Source organism: Lissotriton vulgaris, chromosome 5 (assembly GCF_964263255.1).
Source record: "Lissotriton vulgaris chromosome 5, aLisVul1.2, whole genome shotgun sequence".
Taxonomy (NCBI): Eukaryota; Metazoa; Chordata; class Amphibia; order Caudata; family Salamandridae; genus Lissotriton; species Lissotriton vulgaris.
This window is the reverse complement of record NC_141693.1, coordinates 2,002,852,336-2,002,877,452: the sequence shown is the minus strand read 5'-3', so window position 1 is coordinate 2,002,877,452 and position 25,117 is coordinate 2,002,852,336. Positions and strand designations below refer to the sequence as shown.

Sequence of the window (25,117 nt, the reverse complement as noted above, 5' to 3'; positions counted from 1 at the left end):
TAGCAGTAAGAATGCTTGTAGGCAGAACTGTGCTCTGTAAATTAGGAGCCCAGCCAGATGAAGGGCCTCCAAGACCCTGTACTTGGACTAGTTTATCCTTGAAGCCACAGGCAAAATGGGTGGCATTTTGATTGTGTTTTAGTTCTTTTATGAGTAGGGTTTTGGTGCAGGTGGGAGTTCTTGCATGCTTGAGCTCGTGATCCAGTGCTTGTTCCCCAACCAATCAGATAAAAGGTAACAAAGAAAAGGCAAGCGGCAGACCAAGGTCCCGCACATCCAGTCCTTTAGTACAGTATATTTTGAGGTGGTGCAATCACTTCCCACACCCGCCGTCCAGAGGTGTCAGAAACAGTCGTTTTTTTTTAAAGAAAGCGGAAGATGCACACATTGCGGAGTCAAGACGCAGCAGTCAAAATCAATTAAAAAATCACTTCTTTTTATTTGAAAACTCATTAAAACTGGCACACAGCCAACACGTTTCGTTCACGTTTGTTGCCTGTGGGAACTTCGTCAGGGCTCTTTTATATGGTCTTGAGAGAAGATAGTAGTAGATAAGTGGGTTCAAGTACCACCGCAAATGGAAATAGAAATATCAATAATAGTCTGTATTCCAAACTCTAATATATGAACAATCAAGGAGGGAGGAGGATTCTAAAGAGCTCAGTTTTGTAGACGCGACTAGTCTCAAGTGGTGAGATACTGCAAGTGATCCGGAAAGGCACGTCTCCTCCTGCGAACGGCGTAATAACCGGCAGCTGGCCTATCCTCCTCTGAACTCCCAACTTGCTGACTGTGTTCTTTCCTGGCCTTCTTTTTGTATAATGAAGTACCCCCACAGCACCTTTTGCTCTCCATTGCAAGTGAAATTTCGATATGTTCCCCTAGAATCTCCTTTAGCTGGTTAGGGGTGACCCTTTAAGGCAGTTGCTTGAGAGAGCGATGAGTGAACTCAGGTTGCCAGGCATGGTGTCGGGGAGACTTTTCATCAAGGGGCAGAGGCACGAGCTTGGAAGCATCTGAGAAAGTAGTTGTAACCGGAAGCTTAATCCTGGTCATAAATAATTCAGGCTGTTATTTTGTAGATCCTTTTTCAGCTCCATTGTGAGTGTGTATTGCAAGTCACCCTTCTTGATTACCCTTGTATCTTGCTCCTGTAATTTAACAGTTCTTATTAGAACGTGCTGCACAGAATCCTGTTTTAATGTTTAATTCCTGCTAAATTTAACACTCTAAATGGAAATAAACATTTTTCATATTGGAATGTGTGTTTTCTGTCTTTCTGACTCAAGATTAACATGGTGCAAATGTTGGGCGTCTGAATAAAACACCTGTGTATCATTAATGAACATGCTTGCATTAGCCAGAGCCACAAAGTGAAGCCTTTCTGTCCTTGATGCCAGTCAATGTCTAAAAGTTAAACAGCCAATCTGTAGTCTTAACCTATGAATGTTAACTTGCCAGTCTCACAGAGAGGTCATGGGAACAGCTTAAATCTCTTGCTACTCTTTGTTCTTGGTGCTACCAAAAGGGATTACATGGCCATGTCTCTGCACCTGCCGTTCCCTCCTGTGGCGACTGAGGCTGTGGTGCTATTTGGGATCTCTCCAGGAGGCTGTGAGGTAGAGGTTTAAATGTAATCGTGCTCAGACCTCTCCCTCAGTCTTCTGACCCCTTTTCCTTGGGTGCCTTTTGAAGTGGAGTTTCCCACTCCAGAGTAACAGTTGCCCTCACTAAGCAGTGCCAGTCTGCCTACACAACAGAACTGGATGCAAGCTGATTGTGTTATATTTGAGGATTCAGTTGCATCACTTATTATTAAACTCTCAAAGGGGATAGCATGACTCTAGAGGCGAGTACTTTACTCCAGGGCAAAGCTAACGTTCCTGTGCAATGTCATCTTTTAGCCATGCTTCAGAAGGCCCATGTGTGCTTAAAAGATCTTTGTTCCTCACTAACGTCACAATTTTCTCTTCCTCCTTGTCTTCTTTTGCCTCTGTTTTGCTCAGGTGGCTTCGGAGCTGCTCCGGTGTTCGGCAGCCCTCCCACGTTTGGGGGATCCCCGGGGTTTGGAGGGGTGCCAGCATTCGGTTCAGCCCCAGCCTTTTCAAGCCCTCTGGGCTCGACGGGAGGCAAAGTGTTCGGAGAGGGTACATCAGCTGCAAGCACCGGAGGATTCGGGTAAGAGAGCGGCAGGGTTTTAACGACTCTGGGGAGTCAAAATGTATGTTTTTTGCTTTAAAACAAACTCATTGTCAAATAGGAATGCATTGACCTGCCGCTGCAACCATTTTGCACCCTTCATTATGCTTTCAAATTTCTGATATTGCTGCATTGTAAATAAATGTTGTTACGATTTCAAGTTTTCTTTGTGTGAGAATACAGTTAAATGTTTGTCTCTTGACTTGATACATTTGTGTGCAAATTTGGTTTGTTTATCATTTTGCTTTTTTGTGTAGGACCAGATGTTTGTGTCCCCTTAGATGTGGAGTGTGAGAAGTTGGCCTGGTATATGATGTCCACTATTCTAGTGAGCACCTTGCACCAGTCCAAACAACCTTAATGGTGATGGTTGTAAAGTCAACCTAATAGACCAGCTGTGAAAGGACACCACACAGGATATATATTCAAAATATATATGTATTTATTTCTAAACAAACCCCTGAACTCTTTATGAGCACAGAAGCACAAGCGCAAAACAAGTAACCTTATAGAATAGAAAAAAGTTGCACAATTATGCATAGGGCGGGGTGGCTTGTCAAAAAGTTGTATAAGTACCACGTCACGAACAATGGTAAGGCCTAGGGCCTTGGGAATCGCTGGGGCTACACTGGACTAACAATGGTTAGGGAGCAGGAGGCCCACGGGATGCGTGTGCAGTGTCTAAAGGCACACGCGTTCACACATAGAAGTCAATGGGTGCGTAAAAGTTATACAGTTAAAGATTTACGAGTCTTCCGACTGGAATAGAACTTAACCACTTGAAACTAGGACACTAGGAGTGTAAACCTTTACAGGAGCACCGTAGTACTCGCGTTACCTAACCCACAGGAAGCGGGTGCATAGGTCCCAAAGTGTGTCGGGTTTCGTTGTGGAGATCTATGGAGCTTTGGAGAAAAGATGCTGCAGGCGGCCAGAAGAGAAGAGTCCGGTTGGATCCAAGGGTGGATCGAAGATGAAGAGGACCTGAAAGCAGAGGGGACAGAGTCTGGGTCACTAGCCAGTGACCAGGATGGAACCAGGTGATGTCACGTTGCAATCAGGTGCTGATGGGAAGCTTGTCTCTGCAGCCACATGGACCAGGAGGCATCGACGACGACCAGGATGGAGGCTCGGACTGTCCCACGAAGGCTCTCGCTGTCGGCGGTGTCGGCTTCAAGATTGGGGCCAACAAGCCATGGCAAAGGCAACCCACACATTAATAGATGTAGGCTTCTTACTCAGACCAGCAAGGTCTGAGGGGCTGCTTCTTTTGAGGGAAGCAAGGGCCAGTCTGGAGCAACCAGACCAGCGGTGAAGTTTCACGGGATCGTCGCCAAGGTGGCCACTAGCCAACGGGCAAGTGACCGGCCAGACGCGTTGAGCAGGAAAATGCAAAAGCGCCCCACGCAGAGCTCATGGAGTGTGCCGGGCTGATCTTCAGTGCAGATGCTGCTCGGGGCTGGGGCTTCTCAATCCCCAATGCACAGCTTCGAGGAGGCTTCGGGGGCTGCACAGTTAGCAGGTCGTAGACTTTTCAAGTCTCAGCTTTGCAGGGACTATGAATCGGGCTGTTGGATGTCTGGGAATCCGGTTCTTGTCAGGCTGGGGGCTCCGGCGGGAGGCGGCAGCGGCAAAGCAAGTAGTTGATCGCTGGATGGTGCCTGCTTGTGCAGGGTGGTCACTCCTTGACCACAAGGGAGATTCTTCAGTCGTCTTCTTCTAAAGTAGAGTGATAAAGGTTCAGAGTTTCGTTTAAGTGTTTCAGTCAGGATAATCTAAAGTCTTAGACTCAGCTCCTACCTATATACCAATCTTAGGGGCTGGATTACCTGCTAGATCCCTGCTATGGGTGGGACCAGGGAAGGGGGTGGTTACACCCCTTTCCATTTGTCCAGTTTTGTGCCAGAGCTGGGGCTGGAGTGCCCCAGCACCGGTTTGAACTGGCCTATGCATGGGACACCTTGTGTGCCCCAGGCAGTGTCTCAATCCATTCAGCCCTCCCTGTCCCAATACACAAAATCCTGTCTGGGGTGGTGCTAGCACCTCCCAAAGTAGGAAACCTATTGTCCAAGCCTCACATGCTGGAAGGACTCCCAGCAGCAGGAGGCCAGACTTGTGTCTGTGGCAGCAGCATCCATGTTGTGATGCTGAGGCTCTGGTTAACTTTAACTGGGAATAGTAGGAACAACATGTCTCTTCCCTCTAGAAGGGTGGAATGCTACCCCCCTCGCCAGGACTGGCGAGGGGGTAGTATTCCAAATCGTATGACACCTTACTCAACATGTTTTGATAAAGCCAAACCATAGTTAGCATTTATCCGGGAGGTTCATAATGCACTTAAGAGTATATGGTATGGCAATATCCTAGAACAGCTATAAGGACTGCAGACAGGCTCAGCTCTTGCTAGAGCACCATCTCACATAAAACCAAGCACTCTGCCTCCAGGATTGTTAAGGCCTGCCACAGGAGTGACTTATAGGTGGATATGTGTCTAGAAATAAGGTTAGATGTAGGTATACTATATCTAAGCAAAGGGTGATTACACCACCTTGCCCCAGCTGAGTGATCCGCCAGTTGTGTCAATTTGGGTGGCCAGCCAGAGGTGGCATAATACATGATGCAGCCCCTGGTAGGCCTTGGATGCAACTATGCCCTGGGTACCTATGGTACACTGTACAGTGGCTCATAAAGTGACCCAGTATCAAATTTGAAATGTACCTAGGGTACATGGAGTCCATTTTAAAGAGAGAGCAGATAGCCTGGGGTCCTGATTAGCAGGATCCCAGGCCAACTAAGTCAAAAACCAGCTAAACACTAGGCAAAAAATCTGGGGAAACCATAGTCAGTGATCCACCTTCCTACATGGAGGAACATCTCTTTATCACTGTTTTATGACCCTGGAATCTTTAGTTGTATCCATTCGCTGCAGCACATCCTCTTGCTATGGCCTACGCCAGGAGCAGTGAGAGCTCCTGCAGTAATGATAGTTCTCTGCCCCTTCTCTTGGTTTCAGCTGCGTATGAATCTCTTATAGCACTGTCTAGATGTAATGCTTTCAGCACAGACTGAAAACATCCCAGACGTGAGGGTTGAAGGTGAGTGTGACAGCGCTTTCTTCCATTCTGAAGAGAGGCAAGCATAGCACATATGTGAAAGAGGCGTTTCCTAGCTGACAGAGGAATCATGCATGTTGATGGCATGTACAGGCCATCCCACATCCACCTCAGGCAATACTCCTTGATGGCTCCAGATGGAAGTAGAAACAGATGCCAGTAAGCTTCTACTCATCCCGCCCGTCTCACACTTTTCTATTCTCTGATACAGCCACCACCTTCCATCACTGAGATGATCACTTGTTGACTACTGTTCCACGCCTCCTTTGAGTCCCCATCTTCGACCCGACATTAATATTGACCTCACCTCTTCTAATGACCTAGGTGAAGTGGAACATAACCCTGTCCCTGACCTGTATTCAGTAACACTTGTTTTGCCAGGACTAGTTGTTTGAAGTGCTCAGTGCTCCATGGCTGAGGTCCAAGTGCATTGTTTTGACTCTGACTTCTCCAAGGGTGGCATTCGCCAACTGAGTTTAATCCGCTGATTGTGGACCCATGCTTTATACAAACTTTCAGGATTTATGCACAGAAAATCATCTCATGGGACACCTTAATAGGAATTTAAAAGCCTGAGTAAGTGATAGGGTTTGGGGCGGTTTTCCATGACCAAAGGGCAAACTGATAGGAGAAAAGGCAGGAATCTATGGTATGTTCATTAACATTGGGTATAAAGATATATATTATTGCTGCACACTGAGAGATTTTATCTTCTCTCAGCATGTAAAATGCAGCAATTGTATACAGTGTAAAGAGGTGACACCAGGTAATCTCCCTGCACAAATATTCCCAAGCATATACCTTTCGTCTAGTGACACTTTTTCCAATCTTTCTTGGGTTACTGTGGGTCTTTGTCTTATTTTTTCCCCTCCTTTGTTTTGATTGACTTTTCGGCACGGATAATCTCTTTTACTTTTTGGCATTTTTAGGTAGAGGTTACCTGACCGCACAAACTGTCCAGTTGCAAAAGACCTATTGTCAGCTTACAAAGATCTTGCATTGAGCTAGAGCCTGCCCATTGCTTTCCATTGGCTGGCTTTATTGTCACCCTCATTTGGTGGTTTCCTATTTGATGGCATACCTTTCCATCTTGCGTTTGTCCCTGCCCTGGAGCATATCCTCTTTACTTGTATCCTTCCACTGCTCACTGTTACAAAACTTTTTTTTGTCTTTTTGCTTAACCGCTCCTTGAGAGTGGGTGTTTTGTCTGTCTCCTTCATGTGCTCCCACTCTCCGTTTTGCAATCTGATCTGTGTGCTTTTCTCCTCCCCTCATTTCTTTTTGCTTAAGCTCTCCAAAAGTGCATGTATTTTCCAGGTGTCTCCCTAGTGTGCTCCTTGCCTCCCTCCTGATCGATGTTGCTGTCTCGCCGATGTGTTTATGTGGTGGCATCTCCTTCTTGTACTTCTAAGGCATCACGTGACATAATAAAGCCATGCAGTCACAAGCCCATCCTCCACCTAAAACCTGTGTGGGTTTAATTCAATTCATATACATCCTTAACTTCATTTTATATTTTATACAAGCGTTGCATAGTCTTTACTCTGTATTTCAACTGGATGCAGTAGGCATCCTGAGTCACCAAGAACCTAGAATCGGCAGAAAATGTGAATGAAATGCCTCCATGGCAGACAATCGAAGCAGCTTCTTCTGCTTAAAACTTGATGATATTGCCTCCTTCAGCAATGTAGCCAAAATCATTAATGGGCCATGCAAAGAGAAGTCCTTGTAACCTCTGTCAGAGTGCCAGGCTCCAAAGTGTTTGAGCAACAATTTCTTCCTCTCTGAAAATTTGAAGTTATTCAAAATCCAATTTGTGGACTGTACAACCCCGTTTGAGGGGCAATGGGCAATTGGGCCACAGCCATAAGAGCTACGGTCCTTTGCCTCTACCATCCCAGGGTCCCTCCTACTATGGCTCTGCAAAATGGTGCTAAGTCAGTGCCTTGAGCACTAACGCTGTGGTAGCGATGGCGAGCAGTTAAAGACGTCTCTGTGATGACAACCAGTCACAGGCGTCTCAGCGAGGTAGCCCTGTCGAGCAGTCACAGGCGTTACAGGGAGGTAGCAATGGCAAGCTGTCGCAGGCATCTCACGGAGGTAGCGAGGGTGAGCAGCCACACGCGTGTCAGGGAGGTAGCCATGGAGAGAAGGCACAGGAATCTCCGGGAGGTTGCAATGGTGAACAGTCACAGACATCTCAGGGAGGTAGCCATGGCGAGAAGGCAAACGCATTTCAGGGAAGTAGCCATGGCGAGCAGCCACTGGCGTCTCAGGGAGGTAGCCATGGCGAGCAGTCGCAGGCTTCCCAGGGAGGTAGCCATGGTGAGCACTCACAGGCTTCTCAGTGAAGTAGCGAGGGCGGACAGTCACAGGCTTCTCAGTGAGGTTAGTCTGGGATGTATTACAAGCTCAGAACTCAACAGCACACCCAGCAGCGCAATAATTTGATTCTCCAGACCAGGAATTCACTTGTTTAGAATAAGGCACAATTTTGCACAAATCACAAAAATATTCCAGATACTTGTTGCACAGATACGAGTTCAATATGCTTAAGAGGCATGGTCCTATGCCCTACTTTCCTACTCTTCTCCGATAGACTAGGACCCATTAACAGTTATGGCCCGACCCGCCTCCTCCTCAGCATAGATTCGTTTTGGCTTGGAACATCCAAATAGTCACACACCTGCTCCTCTAGGCAGGGAAGGCCCATGGTAGACCGTCAGCGTACAATTGAGCTCACTGGAGTTATGCTGCAGTTGTGTCAGGCAGTAGACACTTAAGGCTGGGCAGGGACAGCCTGCTTAGCAGGATCCTGAAGACGACGCCGGGAGAGACTGGCTTCCGACAGCGGCTCTCTTCCTGGCTCCATCAATGTTTGCAGCAGTCAGGCCTCGAAGTCTCAGCAGATGCGAATCCTCTGCTCTGATGAGTGGCAATAGCAGTCACCCTTAGGCCCTCATGATGTGTGCCATTATCATATTCCTCTTCTCCATGTGCTGGCCTCCAGTAGCAACTTATCATCTTCGAAGCACTTTGGGGCATATCGGTCAAGTCTGATCGCACATGTAGGTCTTTAGCACTACTTCAGACAGGCGGTGTTTCTCCACAGATGGTCTCGAGACAGAGCTTCATATTTCGGAGCGGCATAGTCTGTTGTGCACACCTTGGATCAATGCTGGACCAGTCACTCATGCTTGTTTGTGGGGTACCCTGGGGTGGGTCCCAAAGGTTACAGACTTCTTTCTTTGAGGCTGCAGGGACCAGTTGAGCACTAGGCAGATAGTGCTGCAGTTGCGCCATCCTCAATCACTGGCATACATTGGGCAATGTGACCCCTGGCAAAGTCTCAACCTCGACCTAAGCCACGTTCCGATCCTACTGGAGTGCAGCCTGTAGCCAATATTTCGGATCATATAACCTTCTTTTGGATTGTGGCATAAGACGGGCTGCAGAAGTCCTCAACCTGCAGCTTCATGCTATGGCGGTCAAAACAAACATCCTGATGGAGTTTCTTCAGCTTGGCCAGGATGCATATTTTCTTATTTACGTCCTACAGGCCCACAGAGATTACCTGCAGTACATAGTGGACCACGAGCATATCCAGCTTGATGTGCTCGCCTTTGGCTTACCTGTCCAGTGGCAAAACCCACTCCTTACACCATCCAGAGCTCACTGAGGTGACAAATGAATTGCTGCTGGGCTGGGGAGGACATCTCGGAGAGGTCGAGATCAGAGGGCTCTGGTCTCTAGCTAAAACCCACCTCCACATAAATTATTTAGAGTTGCGAGCGAACCATTTCCTGTTGAAGGTCTTCCTCCCATCCATCAAAGAAAGCCTAGTACAGGTACTGACAGAATACACTACTGCAATGTGGTACTGCAACTAGCAGGGTAGTGTGGGGTCTTGGGTACTGTGCCAGGGGATTCTGCACCTCTGGAAGTGGCTGACTCCCTGAGGCATTTCTCTTGTCCTGAACCAACTACCGCGATCTCTAAACGCCAGGGCGGATTAACTCAGTCGCTGATGCCTACCAGATCACAAATGGCATTTAGGCCCTAAGGTGGCACAGTGCATTTTTCCAGCAGTATGGAGAATCCTGCCTCGATTTTTATTCCACAGCCGAGAACGTGTATTGTCTGCATTTTTATGCTAGAAGTTCCAAGGAAGGTTCTCTCAGAGTCTCATTCAGCCTAGAGTGGAATGTACGACTTCTGTATGCCCTCCTGCCACTACCCCTCTTGGCTTGAGTTCTGAAGAAGATGACTGAGCCCAAGTCGAGGATAGCGTGGTATCCATATTTTCTGGGCATAGCTATCTGCCCTCTGATCAAGCTGCAGCTCCGGGAAAGACTACTTTTGCAGCAGCAGGGTAGGTGACTACATGCAGGCCTCCACCCTGCTGCTCCACGCGTAGAGGATGAGCAGCGGCATTTAGTCTCCTTCGATCTTCCTCTGGAAGTCATTGATGTTATTCTGGCGGCTAGATGCTCATCTCCTAAATCGGTGTATGCCGGGGGTTAGGACAAGTTTGTGGTGAATGATCCGCTACAAGTCAAGCTTCCCGAGTGCTGTTTTTGTTGTTGGCCTTGGAAGGACTGATGGAGGCTATTTTTTGACTCTTTAGGCCTGAGGTTGCTGAAGCAGTCTAATTTATTTAAATCACCTTGTGTTGAGATGAGAAGGTAGCAGTGAAACTTTATTGTATAGTTAATTAAAACCATTACAAAAATACAGATATGATAATATACTAAAAACACACTGATGTGAGAGTAATAAAATTTAGAATTGGTAATAAAAACAAGTGTCTTTCTAGAGTAAAGAATAACAATTTCCATGTTCAAGATTTTGCCTATAATCTTTGTTTTTTCTCAAAATGTTCGATAAATTTGATTGATCTACAAATAAATTGGGGGTCTGTGGTGCATAATGTTTTTATAATCGCAGATCTACAGGTACGTGTTCCAAACTGGTTGAACTTGGCTTTCAACCAATTCCGACGTTCCTCTATGAGAGCCGGGCAGATGCAAATTAGGTGGATAAAGTCTTGCCTTGCTGCACCGCATAGACCACACCCTTCACTTTCTTGGGGCTTCCACTTTGGACGCTCGGCGTTGGTTGGCAAACTACCCAGCCTTATATTAAGATATTTGAGAAGGTGACAACATATGTTTCCGTCAAAATTCCGTTGTGATTTCACAGTGGAGAGTGAATTTGGTTGTCACGTTTCTAATGGGCATCCTATTTGAGCCAGTGTGCACCTGTTCATTTTGTCTCCTGACCCTGCAACGTGACTTGCTGGTCGCAATCAAGGCTTCAGGCCCTCTCAATCCAATCACAAAATTATTTCTAGACAAGCTTGTGTTGAGAACTCGAGTTGCGTTTCTACCGAAGGTTTTAATGCTTTCCACTTCAGGAAGGCGATCACCTTTCTTACTTTATCTGCCACTGCCCCCCCCACCCCCTCCCATTTCCCCCCCATCCCACTTGAAAGAGGAGGGATTCAATCGCTTAGACTCCAAGAGAGTCCTCATTTTCTAATTTGATCATACTAAGCAACAGAGGATGGATGATAAACTCTTTGTGGGCTTTTCAGGAACAAAGAGGACAAGGCAGTTCAGAAAATAACCATCTCTAGGTGGATAGACCTGTTTATAAAAATCTGTACTCGCTAACTAAGAATCTGGCACCTGAAGGCTGGAGGACTCTTTCCACTTGAGCCAGTGCTGCTACTACTGTGTTAACATGCAGAATGCCACTCCTGCATATTTGTCATACTGCTACGTGGGCATCAGTGCACAAGTTCACAAACCACTCCTGATTCGACAGAACAGGTCAGTCACATGAGAATTTTGCCTGCTCGGTCATGCAGGACTTTGGAAGAAAAAGTTGCTTACCTTCAGTGGTGCTCTTTCTGGCTGATAGTCTATCAAGCCGCAGATTCCTCAAAGTCCTTCTCTCCTTATGTTCTCTGGAATTGACTCTTTTTGCATCTAAAAAGGTCGCAATCTAGAGATCTGCACATTGGTTAAGCCAATTTGTGGGTGCTGTCAAGCCTTAGAAACCACAGACGTCACTGCTCCTGGGTGGTGCCAATATGCGGTCCTGCTTGCACGTTTGGAGTTTCACAACGCCACTATCATCATGGAAGAGTACTGCTTTCGAGTTTCCGGATCCCGACTGGCAATTTGAGGAATATTCACCAGGTGAGGAATCTGTGTTTAGATGGAGCATCCACCAGAAAGAGCGTTACCGCAGTAAAGTAATGTGGAAGAAAGGGAAGTGCTTGTAGTGCTGCATGCGCAAGTGTGCAGTGGGGTACCACAATAGTTTGTAAAGAAATGTGTAGCAAGAGGCAACAATTTCTTTTTTTTTCCTCATTTTTCCAGAATCATTTTTTAGTGGACAGCATAACCCTTTTCCCTAAATTTTTTTATTCAAATGCTCCAAGTTAGATCCAAAAGAAAGAATTCAACAGTAATAGACTAATAAGCATTTACCCATGTATTTGTGTATTATTACAATTGTCAGCAAAATGTAACCATTTTTTTAATGAAATATCGTACAAAAAAAGAGAACCACGACCGAGGATGTAAACCTTGAAGGTTTTGCTGTGCAGTGTCGCGTTTTTCCTGCTGCTTCATCCTGTAACATTTACAAAGGCCTGATTTTGATCTTGGCGGATGGGATACTCTGTCACAAATGGGATGGATATCCTGTCCGCCATATTACAAGTGCTGTAGGATATAATGCACTTATAATATGGCGGACAGGATATCCGTCACATTCGTGACAGAGTACTCATCGGCCAAGATCTACATCAGGCCCAAAGGTATCAAATCCAGGATCTGGCTTCATTCTCGAGGGATGAGCAAGATTCCCCTTCTTTAAACATTGATCAATGCAATGGAGAGCTCCATCATTTGAAATGACGAGCCGACTCCGTGTATTTCCAAAGAGAAATGGACTGGAGCGGAGGTGGAAGCGAATATGTGATTGTATGCCCGAGATCACATGACCGAAGAACAAAAGATTAGTTCGGTGTATCAACGTCTACTAAAGATGTCTAGTATCGCAGCTTAGTGTATTGAGTTTCCTATACTTTTATTTAATGATTCATTTGGATCTCCTCCAAGCCTTCATTCATATTTCAATTCTGATCTGAAATGTTAAATTGTAAATAAGTGTCCAGAATGCAGACAGGTCCAGCATGTGCTTTGAGATCAATACATTGATTCATCAGTGCAATTACAGATGTTGAAGATGTGAATTGTTGTATAATCGGTGCCTCGAATTGTTTAAAACATATCTTAGTCTTTTACCAAAACAACAGTATCACTACTGTCTGTTTGTGAAATTGATTTTACGAAGAGAGGGTTATCTTGACACTTCTTTTGCTTTTTCCTTAATGTAGTTAGAACTGGAAACCATTTCGCACAAGCTGTACACACGAATGCTATTGAATCTACCCTGATGTACAACATTGTGGCATATTTTTAACAGTCTGAAGTATGCATGATTCTGTAAATGAAGGTTCTGGAGGAATCAAAATGAATCCTTAAATACAAGTGTAAGCAATTGTTTATGCACCAAGCCGTGACACTGGTCATCCATCATTACTTGACTTTGAGCTCTTATCTTATATTCTAGACGATATGTATTGTTTGTCTCCTAACGAGAAAGAATGGCACATCACCTCGTGACTCAGCTGTGCTTGCTAGTAATGTGCAGAAAATCACCATCTGCCAGGGGGCTGTTCCCTCACACTCTTAAGTCCACACACAGGGACAGGGAAAGCATGCTGCCACAATTGGATATTGCAGAGGTGAGTGCCCACAATATCCAGTGGTCCCACAGAGTTATGCTAGTCTTCTGTTTTTGGTTTTACTCCACATTAATGCATATTTCACCAGTGGGAGCTTTAATGTTGAGGCATCACTGAACATCAAGGGCTTCTTCCTTGAGGCCAGTAGCTTAGAAAAGGCAGCACAACTAGAGATATGGCCCAGAGAGTCCCTGCAACCTTCCACACTGCTCCTAGTCATGAAGTTAGGAACCGTCCCCTTCTAAATCTGTGGATCAGGAGCCCAAAGAGAATTTTAAAACAGGTCCCTCCAAAAGGGGAGCTCCTTATCCAGACCAGGGAGCAGATCATTAGGGCACCATCAACCTAGAGGACGGTGTCACCCTTGCAGAAGGATCAGAGCATCAAAGAAACTTCAACACCTTTCCCTTCCAAAGTGGAAAGGTCCCAAATACTGTCCCAGATTCACTTTAGCATAGACATCCGTCAAGTTAAATTTCAGTGTTTGATGCAAAGCACAGATGGTGATTCATTTTGATACTGTTCAACCAACAGCTGCTTCGGGGTTACTAGTCTGAAAAACAGTGGGCCCTTTGTAACCAGGTTTCTGAAATCCTTCAAACTAAGACTGTCGAAGTAAGAGGGCTCCTGAGGAGGACCCTAGTTGCTGAGAAGCAATTCACATTCACCTTTGGGGATTGTCCTTTGTCCTAATTACATTTTTGTCATCTTCCACATCTTCTGCACCACCAGACGAAGGTTGATTCCAAGGGAAAGAACGTTTTTGACAGCACAGCTATTTTCAGAAGATACAAGACAAACCATCAATATGTCTTTTAGTACTTAAACCGCTGACTGTTATCGCTGCAGCTGCACATGTGACAGTTTTTTTGGACCTTGAATACGGTTTAAGGAGTTCCCTGAGAGGCTTCCTATAATTTCTCATTACCAGGCTCTAGCTTTTTTTAAGGTCCTTGCAGATACCCTAGTCATTAGGCTAATGTGGCCACTCGTTAGAAAGGAAAGAGTACGCCAAAGTCCATACCTCGAGGAGATGTTTCTCATAGCAGTTCACTCAATCAATCGAGTGACTTGTAAAGCGCAACTACTCAACCGTGAGATCTCAAAGTGCGGGGGCCTAATCTGTAGAAGGCCTGTGGTTCAGTCGAAGAGCCAGGTCTTGAGGTCCTTCCTGAATTGAGGCGATGACAGTGAGGGCTGAGGTGGAGAGGCAGGTGGTCTAGGTCTTTGCTGCGAGGTAGGAGAAGGATCTTTATCCAGACGGGATCTTGCGTATATGTGGAACAGTGGTCTCGGCCAGTTCGGCTCTGGTGGATGCGAGGCGGTGGTTGAGGTACGCAGTTCCTATGTCGTGTAGGGCTTTGTAGGCGTGTGTGAGGAGCTTGAAGGTGGCCAATGATGTGGCTGCGGTGGGTGATATTGAGGATGAGTCTGGCTGAGGTGTTCTGAATGTTCTGCAATTTCTAGAAGAGTTTCTGGGTGATGCTGGCGTAGATTGTGTTGCCGTAGTCTACTCTGCTGCAGATGAGTACGTGGGTGAACATCTTTCTGGACTCAGTGGAGATCCAATTGAAGATCTTTCAGGGCAGGCAAAGCGTGTGTAAGCAGGATGATGAGACGGCGTTGATCTGGCGGTTCGTGGCGAGCGAGGAGTTCAGGATGATGCCACGGTTCTGTGCGTGGTCTGTGGATGTGGGGGGAACCAAGATCTACGGTCCACCTGGAGTCGTCCCGGCAGAGGAGGTGGAGCCCAGGTTGAGGACTTTGGTCTTTTCTGTGTTGAGTTTGAGGCAGCTGTCCTTCATCCAGGTAGCGAATCCTTCATTCAGTCAGTGAAGTTGTTCTTGACGACTGTGGGTTCATTGGTGAGGGAGAGGATCAGCTGGGTGTCGTCTGCGTAGGAGACCATGTTGATTCCGTGTTCCTGACGATGGTTGCAAGCGGGGCCATGTAGATGTAGAGAGTGGGTCTCAGGGAGGAGCCCGGAGGCACTCCGCAGCTTCCGTTGCAGGGCTTTGTCGTGAATGCCGGCATCGTGAGTCTTGGGCATAGGGTGTGGTGGGAGACTATGTCAAGGCGGCTGAGAGGTCCAGGAGGAAGAGGGCTGCAGTTTTAACTCGATCGAAGAGGGTGCAGACGTCATCTGTGGTGGCAAGGAGGGCGGTCTCTATGCTGTAGTTGCTGCAGGAGCCAGATTGGGAGAGGTCCTGGATGTGGTGCGCTTTGATGAACTCGGAAAGTTGGGTGTTGATGGCCTTTCTTATAACCTTGGCCGGGAAGAGGTGGGCCTGAAGTTCTAGAGGTCTGTTTGGCAGCAAAGGGTTTCTTCAGCAAGGGGTTGATCTCTGCATGTTTTCAGTCTTCCGGGAAGGTGGCGAAGTTGATGGTGCGGCGAGGTGCAGGCTCTGTTGAAGATGTGTGGTGCAAGCAGGGGTCCGAGTGTGCTCCGGAGTGCGTGCTTTTCATGATCTTGAGGGTGTCGTAAGCGGTGAGGGGAGTCTAGCTGCGCAGGGCTAACCAACTGAGTTTGTTCAAGCACCAGCAACCAAAAACTACTTGATCTGATAAAGACTACTAGCCGCAGATTCCTTAACGTAGAATTATCCCCAGGCGTGAGACTGGATCTGGAAAATTTTCTTTGCCACAGCATCTCTGCGCGCCGGGGGCTGGTACCACGTGACTTTGCCCTGACGTTGTCCGTTGGCTTGACATCAGCAAGGTCACATAAGCCACACCCCGGTGCACTGACATCAGTTTTTTCTCTTTTTCGCATGCAACGCGGATCTGGATCATGTCCTGGCCTGTTTTCAGGCCTTCTTTTCACGCTTTTACGTTGAGGAACAGTGTGCGGATGTCTTCGGGCTTCAAGACTTGTACTTCTTGTGCACGTCAGATGTCAGCGACTGACCCTCACCCTATCTGTATGTGGTGTTTGGCGACAACCATGACTCTACGGACTGCAGCGCTTGTCAGCACCTCGAACCGAAGTCCCGGCGGGAGCGCCGGATGAAATTGCTGTAGGCCCGCTTGTCCAGGTCGGTCTTGTCCCAGCGTCCGTCCCCTACCTCGGAAGCCAGGAGCCGCCAATTCCAATTCCGACTGCGGCATCTTCCTTCGCCACGGCCCCAAGGTCCTGTAGCTTGTCTCCGAGGCCTTGTCCTCGTTCTGCAGATGGCGCGTTTTCTCCCCTGGACGTGCGCCTACGCTCATCGCCTACCTGCCGTTTCCTGGCATCGGGGCGACTAGAGCCCAAATGAAAACCTACGCTCTGCAGGCTTCGCAGGCTTCTTTGGCTCCTCCTCCTGAGACGTCCGCGGAACCCTTGCCTTGCCCGGGACCTTCCACGGAGTCGCCGGCGGCTTCGACCCCAGCGCGACGAGTTCGGCTTCAGGTTGTGTGGGTGTGGTTCCCCTCTTCGACCCACGGCGTCCCTATCTCACCGCAAATCCTTACGGGCTCCTTGTGGCGTTGCAGGAGATCGCCGGGACTCAGGGTTCGTCCCCGAGTCCCCCTCGGCCCTCTGGGCAGGCTGCTGCCTCGCCAGAGGCCGGGCCGTCGCCTTTCCGGCACCGAAGGCTTTCCTCCCTGGCCCTGGCGTTGCCGCGGGCGGAACCCGGGGCCTAGGGTGCTTTCCCGAGCCCCTCTCGGTACTCTACTCAGGCTGCTGCCTCTTGTGAGGTCGAACCGACGCCTTTTCAGCACTGTTCCTTAGCCTAACTGTCTCCGATCCCGCCCAATTCTCCTTTTTGGCTGAAGACGGCTGGAATGCCAGAAACCAGTCCTCGGAAGCTTGTTTCCGGTCCAGGGAAGACATGGCTTGGCAGTTCGGGCTGGACTGTTCCCATGAGGCACAGGGTCAGACTGATTTGCATATAGCCATGTCTGAACTGGTGTGGCAGAGTGGGCTAAAGAACGTGATGGATTAAACCCAGATCTTTTGACTGGGTGTGAGTGTCTGATTGATTCAGATGCTCCGTCCATCACCATCCCCTTTTGTACCACTTTTGGCCGCCATAAGTGTGGCAGGGTGTGCTCAGACGTGAGTCCCTTGCTCACTTTGCCACTGGATTCAAGCAAACCGGGCTGAAGACGGCTGGAATGCCAGAAACCGGTCCTCGGAAGCTTGTTTCCGGTCCAGGGAAGACATGGCTTGGCAGTTCGGGCTGGACTGTTCCCATGAGGCACAGGGTCAGACTGATTTGCATATAGCCGCTAAAGAACGGTGATGGATTAAACCCAGATCTTTTGACTGGGTGTGAGTGTTTGATTGATTCAGATGCTCCGTCCATCACCACCCCCTTTTGTACCGCTTTTGGCCGCCATAAGTGTGGCAGGGTATGCTCAGACGCGAGTCCCTTGCTCACTTTGCCACTGGATTCAAGCAAACTGGGCTGAAGACGGCTGGAATTCCAGAAACCGGTCCTCGGAAGCTTGTTTCCGGTCCAGGGAAGACATGGCTTGGCAGTTCGGGCAGGACTGTTAGCATGAGGCACAGGGTCAGACTGATTTGCATATAGCCATGTCTGAACTGGGGTGGCAGAGTGGGCTAAAGAACGGTGATGGATTAAACCCAGATCTTTTGACTGGGTGTGAGTGTTTGATTCAGATGCTCTGTCCATCACCACCCCCTTTTGTACCAATTCTCCTAGGAAGCACGTGGTGGTGGTCGACTCAGCACCCCCAATGTCCACTCCGGTGCCGATCGACGTCGCACCAGCGCGTCTGTGGTGGACTCCACGGCGCCGTGCCGGCGTCGAGTGCTCGACTCTTCTCCAGAGGTTTCTTCCTCTCTGGAGGTTTGTCATCTCCTGGTCTCTGTTTCTCTGGAGACGGGATGCCGCGTCATTGCTTTTTCACCAGCTTCTTCCAGGGAGGGCTCCTCGCCGTTCCCGTGGCCTCATCCCTCGGATCCTCTCTTCCGCAGCTCGCGGTTGGTTGCTCCGCCAGCCTCTCTGCCTTCCCCGGAGGCCTCCTACTCGTCCGTGGATCCTCCACTATTCAGGGGCTGGCCATTTATTCCTCCAGCTGGACTTGGGAACGGACGGCTTAGTTTACAGCCGTCAACCATGGAGGAATTGCCTTCTATCCCGCGACGCCCTACGTAGGCTAGTGTAGCCTTTGTTCGGGCTATTTCCACGGCCGCTGGCATTTTGTGAATAGGTGACCCTGTTCCAATTGTGGAAGAAGCAGCTCCCGTCCACCAGCGACCTGGTGGAGAACCTCCAACAGATGATCATCTGTTGGAGGTTCTCCACCAGGTCTCTGGTGGACGGGAGCTGCTTCTTCCACAATTCTCTTCTAGGGGCCTGGGGGCGTCCTGCCACGGGTGACCCTGTGCCTCAGCCGCTTCTAAACCGCCACCATCCTGGTCCACACGATCCAGTCTGCCTTTCTTTCCACCCTTCTACCCAGGGCTCTCTTCTGCAGACTGCTTTTCCTTCATTGCCATCAGTGTTGTTCCCCTCGTCGTGGGAGGCCCGGTGGGTGGATTCATGGGGGCATAACATTTTTGCTTCCTCCAGTGCTGCTTTGCGAGCGCTCAACACACTTTGTATGTTGGCCAGGGCTACCTCCAGCCTGTGGGATTCTGTGGAGTCCCTTCTGTCTCGCGTCTCCCACAAAGGTGCCCGCGCTGATCTACGGCCCCATGTGTTGGGTGGTCGGGAGTTGGCCTCGTTTATTCTCCGTGCGGCCTTGGATGTTGCTGATTGTCTCGGCCGTTCTATAGCCAGCTCTGTGGCTCTCCGTCGCCATGCTTGGTTGCGGTATGGTGTTTTTCCTAAGAATATTAGGAAGCGTCTGGTTGATCTGCCTTTTGATGGGGTTCTTTTGTTTAACACCCACGCGGACTCCGCCATTCAACGTCTCCTTGAGGGGCTCCGTCCTCTTCCCCCTTCGTAAGCTTGGCTTGTTGATCCTCTGGGGCTTGATGGGAGGCATTATCACACCTTTTTTCTGGAGTCTAGTGTTTTGATTGGCCTGTTTGTGTGTTCTGTGTGTTTTGACGTGCCTTCGGGGTCCTTAGGTTGGCCCCTCTCTACTGTTGGCTGCTGGTACAGCCCCTCTGGCAATTGTGTATTTTTGGGCTGATTGACTAGCCGTCTGTGGTCCTTTATGTTTTTGTCCTCTGATGCGGGATTTTTTTCCCTAAGAGTGGTTCCCATGTTTTCTTTGTCACGTGTCATACCCTAAGTGGGGTACTTGTAGCTATTATATAGCTCTGTCCTACTCTGGTATGGTGAGGACTCCCTTTTTCGTGTTCCTCGCCTTTCCTGGCGTGGCTGTATGCCGCTGGTGCGGTCTCTTTGACCTTTGTCTGGGCGCAGCTTGCGCTGCTCCAGGTTCTGTCATCTTCAGTATCTCCTGCATCACTGGAACCAGCTTTGGCAGGCCGTCTACGGCGTTGTGCTGTGGTGTTTCCGCCCTTTTTTGTCCGGCGTTTTGGCCTGGTCCGATGTCTGGTGTTCCGGGGGGATAGGATTTCTAGTATTTTTCTGTGTTCTGGTTGGCGGCTTAAGTCCGTCCTACGTATTTCTCCTCTTCTCTTCTGGCTGGTCCCAATTCTTTTTGTGGGTCGGTTTATGTCTGGAACGGTCTTCATTTAGGGGTTGTTCTGTATTTCCCTGGCCTTTGCCTTCGTCTTGCGCTCGGTTTCATGGTACTGGTCAGCTGCCAGCTGTGCACGCTTGCTCTTTCTGGTCCACAGATGGGGCCCTTGGCGTGTACCCTTGTGCTCCTGCCTCTTGTTCTGCTGTAGCTTTGCGAGACTGTGTCTTTCTTCTCACGCCTGCCCTTCTTGGCTGTGGAGTCGTTCCTGCCTTGTCTGCTGACTCGAGGCTGAGCTGTCCCCTTCACTGTGTGTGTGTTCTCCTGTGGAGGGATCTGCCTCCATTTCTACCTCTTCTCCTTGGAGTTTGGGGTGATTCTTTTCTTCCTCGGTACTCCTATGTCGTTGTCTGTCCCTCCGGGGCTTTCCGGCGGATGTCCCTTGTACCTTGGATGGGCTTAGGGTATCCTGGCATCCCTTTGCCTCGTTCTTGCTTCCTTCTGCTTGGTGGGGGCTGGGCCGCCCTTCTTGTCCCCATTACACATCCCCTGCTGAGGCCCTGCGTTTCTTCCTAATTCGGAGGCTCTCTCGCAGGCCCTCCTCCCTTCTGGGTTTGGCTATGGCTATGGTATCTATTCTACGTTAAGGAATCTGCGGCTGGTAGTCTCTATCAGATGTACAAGTTACTTACCTTCGGTAACGATGTATCTGGTAGAGACGATTCTAGCCGCAGATTCCTTCACGACCCACCCTTGCTCCCCGTTCTGCGAGGACCTTCAGCTTGGTCTTCTGCACTCGCCTGCTTCTGGGTGGTTTTGTCTTCTGCGAGTGTCTTCTTTCACTTCCTCCCTAGTGGGATGCTTCGTTCTGTTGGTTTGATCGTCTCCTCCCTTTCTGGTGATTGATTGGTGGGCTCATGGGTACTTCTGCGTCCCTGCACCCTGGTCTTCCACTGTGGGGCCTACTCATGCTCTTCTCCCTTTTTCATTGCTTGTAATTTCTGACTCCTCTGCAGTTCTGATTTGGGGTCTCTTAGCTCTTTACAGGGATGCGCCTCTCCTTGCTGGTGTTGTCTTGGTGTAATTTGTTGTTACTCTTATGTTCTGGCCTTGTTGTTTTACCTCACTGTTTATAGACTGTGGTTGCAGACTTCTTTCATCTGCTGTAACATTTTTCAAATGCTTTTCTGTCGCCAGGGAGGATGTTATATTTGCTTGCCGGGTTGCTTCGCAGTAGCTGTGCTCTGCTCTTCCCTTCTATGACTTTCGATGCCACAGTGCCGGGCACTCTCCCGAATGGTGCTGTTCCTCACCATTCGCTTCTTCCCTTTCTGTTTATCTGATTTTTTTCGCACACTGCTCCCATATTCTCACAGTTTTTGTTTGTGATGGCTCCACGTTTTGACGTGAAAAAGTTCTCTGAAGAAAACGGACGTCAGCATGCCGGGGTTGGGCTTATGTAACCTTGCTGACGTCATGCCCGCGGACGACGTCAGGGCCGAGTCACGTGGTACTGCCCCCTGGCGCGCAGAGATGCTGTGGCAAAGAAAATTTTCCAGATCCAGTCTCAAGCCTGTGGATAATTCTAGTTTAAGGAATCTGCGGCTAGAATCGTCTCTACCAGATACATTGTTACCGAAGGTAAGTAATTTGTACTTTTCAACAAAAGCATGCCCCACACAAAAGGTAAAGAAGGGAAGCAGTTAATAGCAGCACTTGGCAAGCGTCCAGGAAACCAGCAACAGCTCAATTCCTGTGTCCTTCCAGTGGGCACCTAAGAGTAAGGAGCCATCTCAAAACACCTTCCATAATGGCACAGTACAACAAAGCACCATTGATGCTGAGCATTGTATGAAATCGATATTCTCAAACATTCCAAAGAGTTCCTCTATGGATTCTAGCCTCTTCTAGAATGATAAGCCCTCTGCATCTGCACCAGCTGGTTCAGGAGTGTCACATTGTGCTATGCATGCAAGTAGTTGGGAAAGTTTCAGAACATCATGCGATGAAAGACATGTGTTCCTGCTTCTTTCGTGTAAGAAATCTGGCAACAAATCAATGAAGAAGCTGCGACGTTTGTAAAAAAAAAATTAGAAAATGTTTTTCAAATACTTTATTTGCACCACCATTGCTTAAACAAACAGGTCAGAGTTCTTATATTCCACCTAATTTCTGCGCTACACCCTTCAACTGCATGGCAGTGGTAGCTTCTTAACATAAGAGAGTATTCACCAACATGTAGGAAATGGTTATGGAAATGAAATCACATCTGACCTGCAAACTTTGGGTTGCTAATAAACCACAAGTCAAGATTATACTCCATACATCATTCATTATTAATGCATTCATTATTATTTTGGATCTGTCAAGGCCACAAAGGTCACAAGGGTGTATCTTTTGGAGAACAGTCTACCGTCAACACCTCAGCAATGCCCGTCACTCCTCTCAAATCTATTTTGTTCCACTAACCGTGTTGAAAGTGTGAAACCACACCTACCACAAGACTGAATGCAGCTACTGCTATTCTCATGATGGCGATTTCTGCCTCTTAGAATTGCAGTGATATTTTGAAAACTAGTGCATCCTGCTTCCAGACACCACTGTGTAGAGTCAATCAATCAGCATTTGTATAGCACAGCACTGTCGTCCCTACGAGTATCTGGGCGCTGTGGATGCAACGTCTCTGTCAAAAAGCCAGAGTCTGTCTCCAGAGCAGGCACAGCAGAGTCAGCCCTCCCTGTGGAATGTAATTGGATGATCTATTTACATTTTTTGTCATAATTGCTTTTAAATTCACTCAGCTTACCAGCCCCGTCCCCCCCGCGAGAACCGGGGCTAATTATTTTAGAAAGAGATTTCTCTGTGAGTGTGTGGAATTCCCTCGCAAAGGGGAGGTACTCTGCCTATGAATTTCATTGAAGATGCCCACACTGGAATTGCAAGTAGCTAACATCCATTGTTTTTTTAGTCCCAGGAGTGCATAGCCAGTGATAATAAGCCTGTAATTTATTTATGGCCATTAACTCTATTTTAGTACTGCTACAGTTTCAAAAAAGGGACTAGACTTTGAGAAAATCCCCAAGTGTTATATTCATGTTGACATTCATTCTAATTTTAGTTGCGAATTGTACTGCTTGTATTTCTTGGTCTGATTAAGTATAAGCAGGTTCTAAACTCCTTAATGATGTCGAAAGCAGAGGGCCCAGGCACAGCTCGTGGTGGTTTTGTGGTGGTTATCTTCAGTCTGCAGCCACTGCATGTTTTTCTCAAGGAGGAACTTGCCCACACCCCCCAGTTACAGTGGTTAAAGTGACACATTCAACATAATTTTCGAAGAGATGCACTGGGCTATGTATCGCTGAGCACTGTAACCAAACAAGAGTCCCAGAGGCTACAGGGCTCTGCTTTTCTTTTGCAAAATATATCTGATAGGTAACTTCTACCCGCAGATTCCTCACCTTAGAATTATTCCCAGGCATCAGACTGGAACCGGTAGGTGGCGTCAATCAGCTCTGCATACTGTTGTCCGCGCCGGATGTGATGTGCGTAGGGCCTATATAGGTGCCACCCCAGAGTGTTGACTTCAATTCTTACAGCGACAGTTAGCGTGGATCCAGAGAGAGCTACCCCTTTCGTCAGTTTTGAATTAACGTTTTCGAATCTTTGTCAAAGTGTTTTTTGAGAATCTTCTCCTATTATGGTAGAGATGTCATCCCAGAAGGTCGGCTTCAAGCCCTGCTTCACTTGTCACTGACCGATGTATTTGTCATACCCGCACCTTGTATGCCTTTTCTAAGAAGCTGGCTCCTAATATGATATACCACAAAGTGGTTTGCGGACTTGTGGATCATGCAAAGAGTCCAGAGATTCCCCCTGGAGTGAACAGGGCTCAATGTAATCCCAAAGTGTAGGAAGTTGGGTTTCTGTTGCAGTAACCGCCCCACACTTTTTGCCAGATTTCTGATGCACTTTGAGTTGATGTGCACTGTGTCACTGCCAAACAGGTTTCCAGAGACTGTGTTCTTTCCCAGGCTCCCCTGGGCCTTGGGGAGCCTGACCAACGGTGTCCCTACGTCCCCTAGCATCACTACCTACTTGGGCAGCTGTGAGCTTTCTTCGTCCAGCCTCCTGGCCTGAGCCTGCAGCATTTCTTCAAAACTGATCTCACCCATCGATTTGCATTGGGAGCCGAACACTGTGTTGGCACTCTGCACCTAGTCGTCCCTGTGCCGCTGAGGTTGTAAGTTTGGGGCTGCACTAACATTGGGTGCCCAACCCAGAATTTGACCTCTGCACCTGGCTGCCCCTTTGCCGCTGGTGGTACACTCTTGGTACTAATTTGAACCTTGCCTGCTTGTTGCCGGACCACTACGAGGCCAAGTGTATGGCCTGCTCCAAGTTCCGGTCAAAGAAGACACTCCAGCTCCGCCGAGCTGCGCGACTGCAGGCCCAGCGATCGGCACCCCCTCCGGCAGACATCTTCGACACGGAGGATGTCGGCGACGACTCTATCCAGGATATCACAGAATCTAACCCGGCGTCGGAGGTCGAGGAAGACTACGACGCGGAAGACGAGGATTTCGATGAAGTCGTCGAGGAGGTAGGGGACGACGACGGGGCCCTTGCCACCGTAGAGGATAGCTCGGACGAGGAGCTTCCTCAAACTGACTCCGGGGCCAGCCACCATTCTAAGGCCCAGGCCGAGGGATCGCCTTCGGGCCTTACCCAAAGCCTTGATTCCCGTCCCACGGCTCCGCCTTCCGGCCTGGCCACGGACGTTGATACGGCACCACTCACGGTACAAAAACCGAAAGTGAAACCATCGGTCTCGACGCCAGACGTATCGAAACCAAAAGCGCTAGTCGCGCTGGTCGGGTCGAAGACTTCGGAGGCCTCGGCGACGAAGAAATCCAAGATGGCCGTCGAGCTCAAGGGCCACGCCAAAATGGCCGACCCGAAGACTACGGTATCGAAGCCGAAGGTTAAAACGACCGTTGCGGCTGCATCGGCGCCGAAGATGGTCGGCGCACTTAAAAGTTGCATCGATACCAAGAAGGCTGACGACCATAAGAAGGCTACTCTCAACACGAAGAAGCGGCAGGACGACCCCAAGTCTCTCACTGCCCCGCTTCCACTCGACAAGGCCAAGGGGGCACCTGCGTCGGCTCCGAAGACTGCGTCATTGGTCGCCATCCCAAAACCAGCTTCAGAAGACTCTCTCGAGCCGGTGCGTCCCTCCGCCTCGTTCACTAAGAAGGTCACGGAGTCCCTTCAACGTATTAGGGAGGGGGCCGCAGCAGTCGAGCCGAAGGACCCTGTGCCGCCCAAGCCTCTTCAAAAACCGGCAAAGACATTAACGCCGATTCTGTTCACGTTGCCGCCGAAGACGGCGCCGAAGGCTTTCACAGCAAAACCTGGGGCCGGAGTGCCCGTG

General features: G+C 48.8%; 1 protein-coding gene across 4 annotated transcripts in view; it reads left to right on the top strand.

Annotated features, from left to right (window-relative positions):
* Positions 1 to 25,117, top strand: part of NUP214 (nucleoporin 214) — a 438,399-nt gene that overhangs the window by 365,778 nt on the left and 47,504 nt on the right. For all 4 annotated transcript variants that reach the window (XM_086924798.1, XM_086924800.1, XM_086924799.1 and 1 more), the window contains one exon: positions 2,007 to 2,178. In XM_086924798.1, the coding sequence (XP_086780924.1) occupies positions 2,007 to 2,178 (172 nt within the window). The remainder of the gene's footprint in view (positions 1 to 2,006; positions 2,179 to 25,117) is intronic.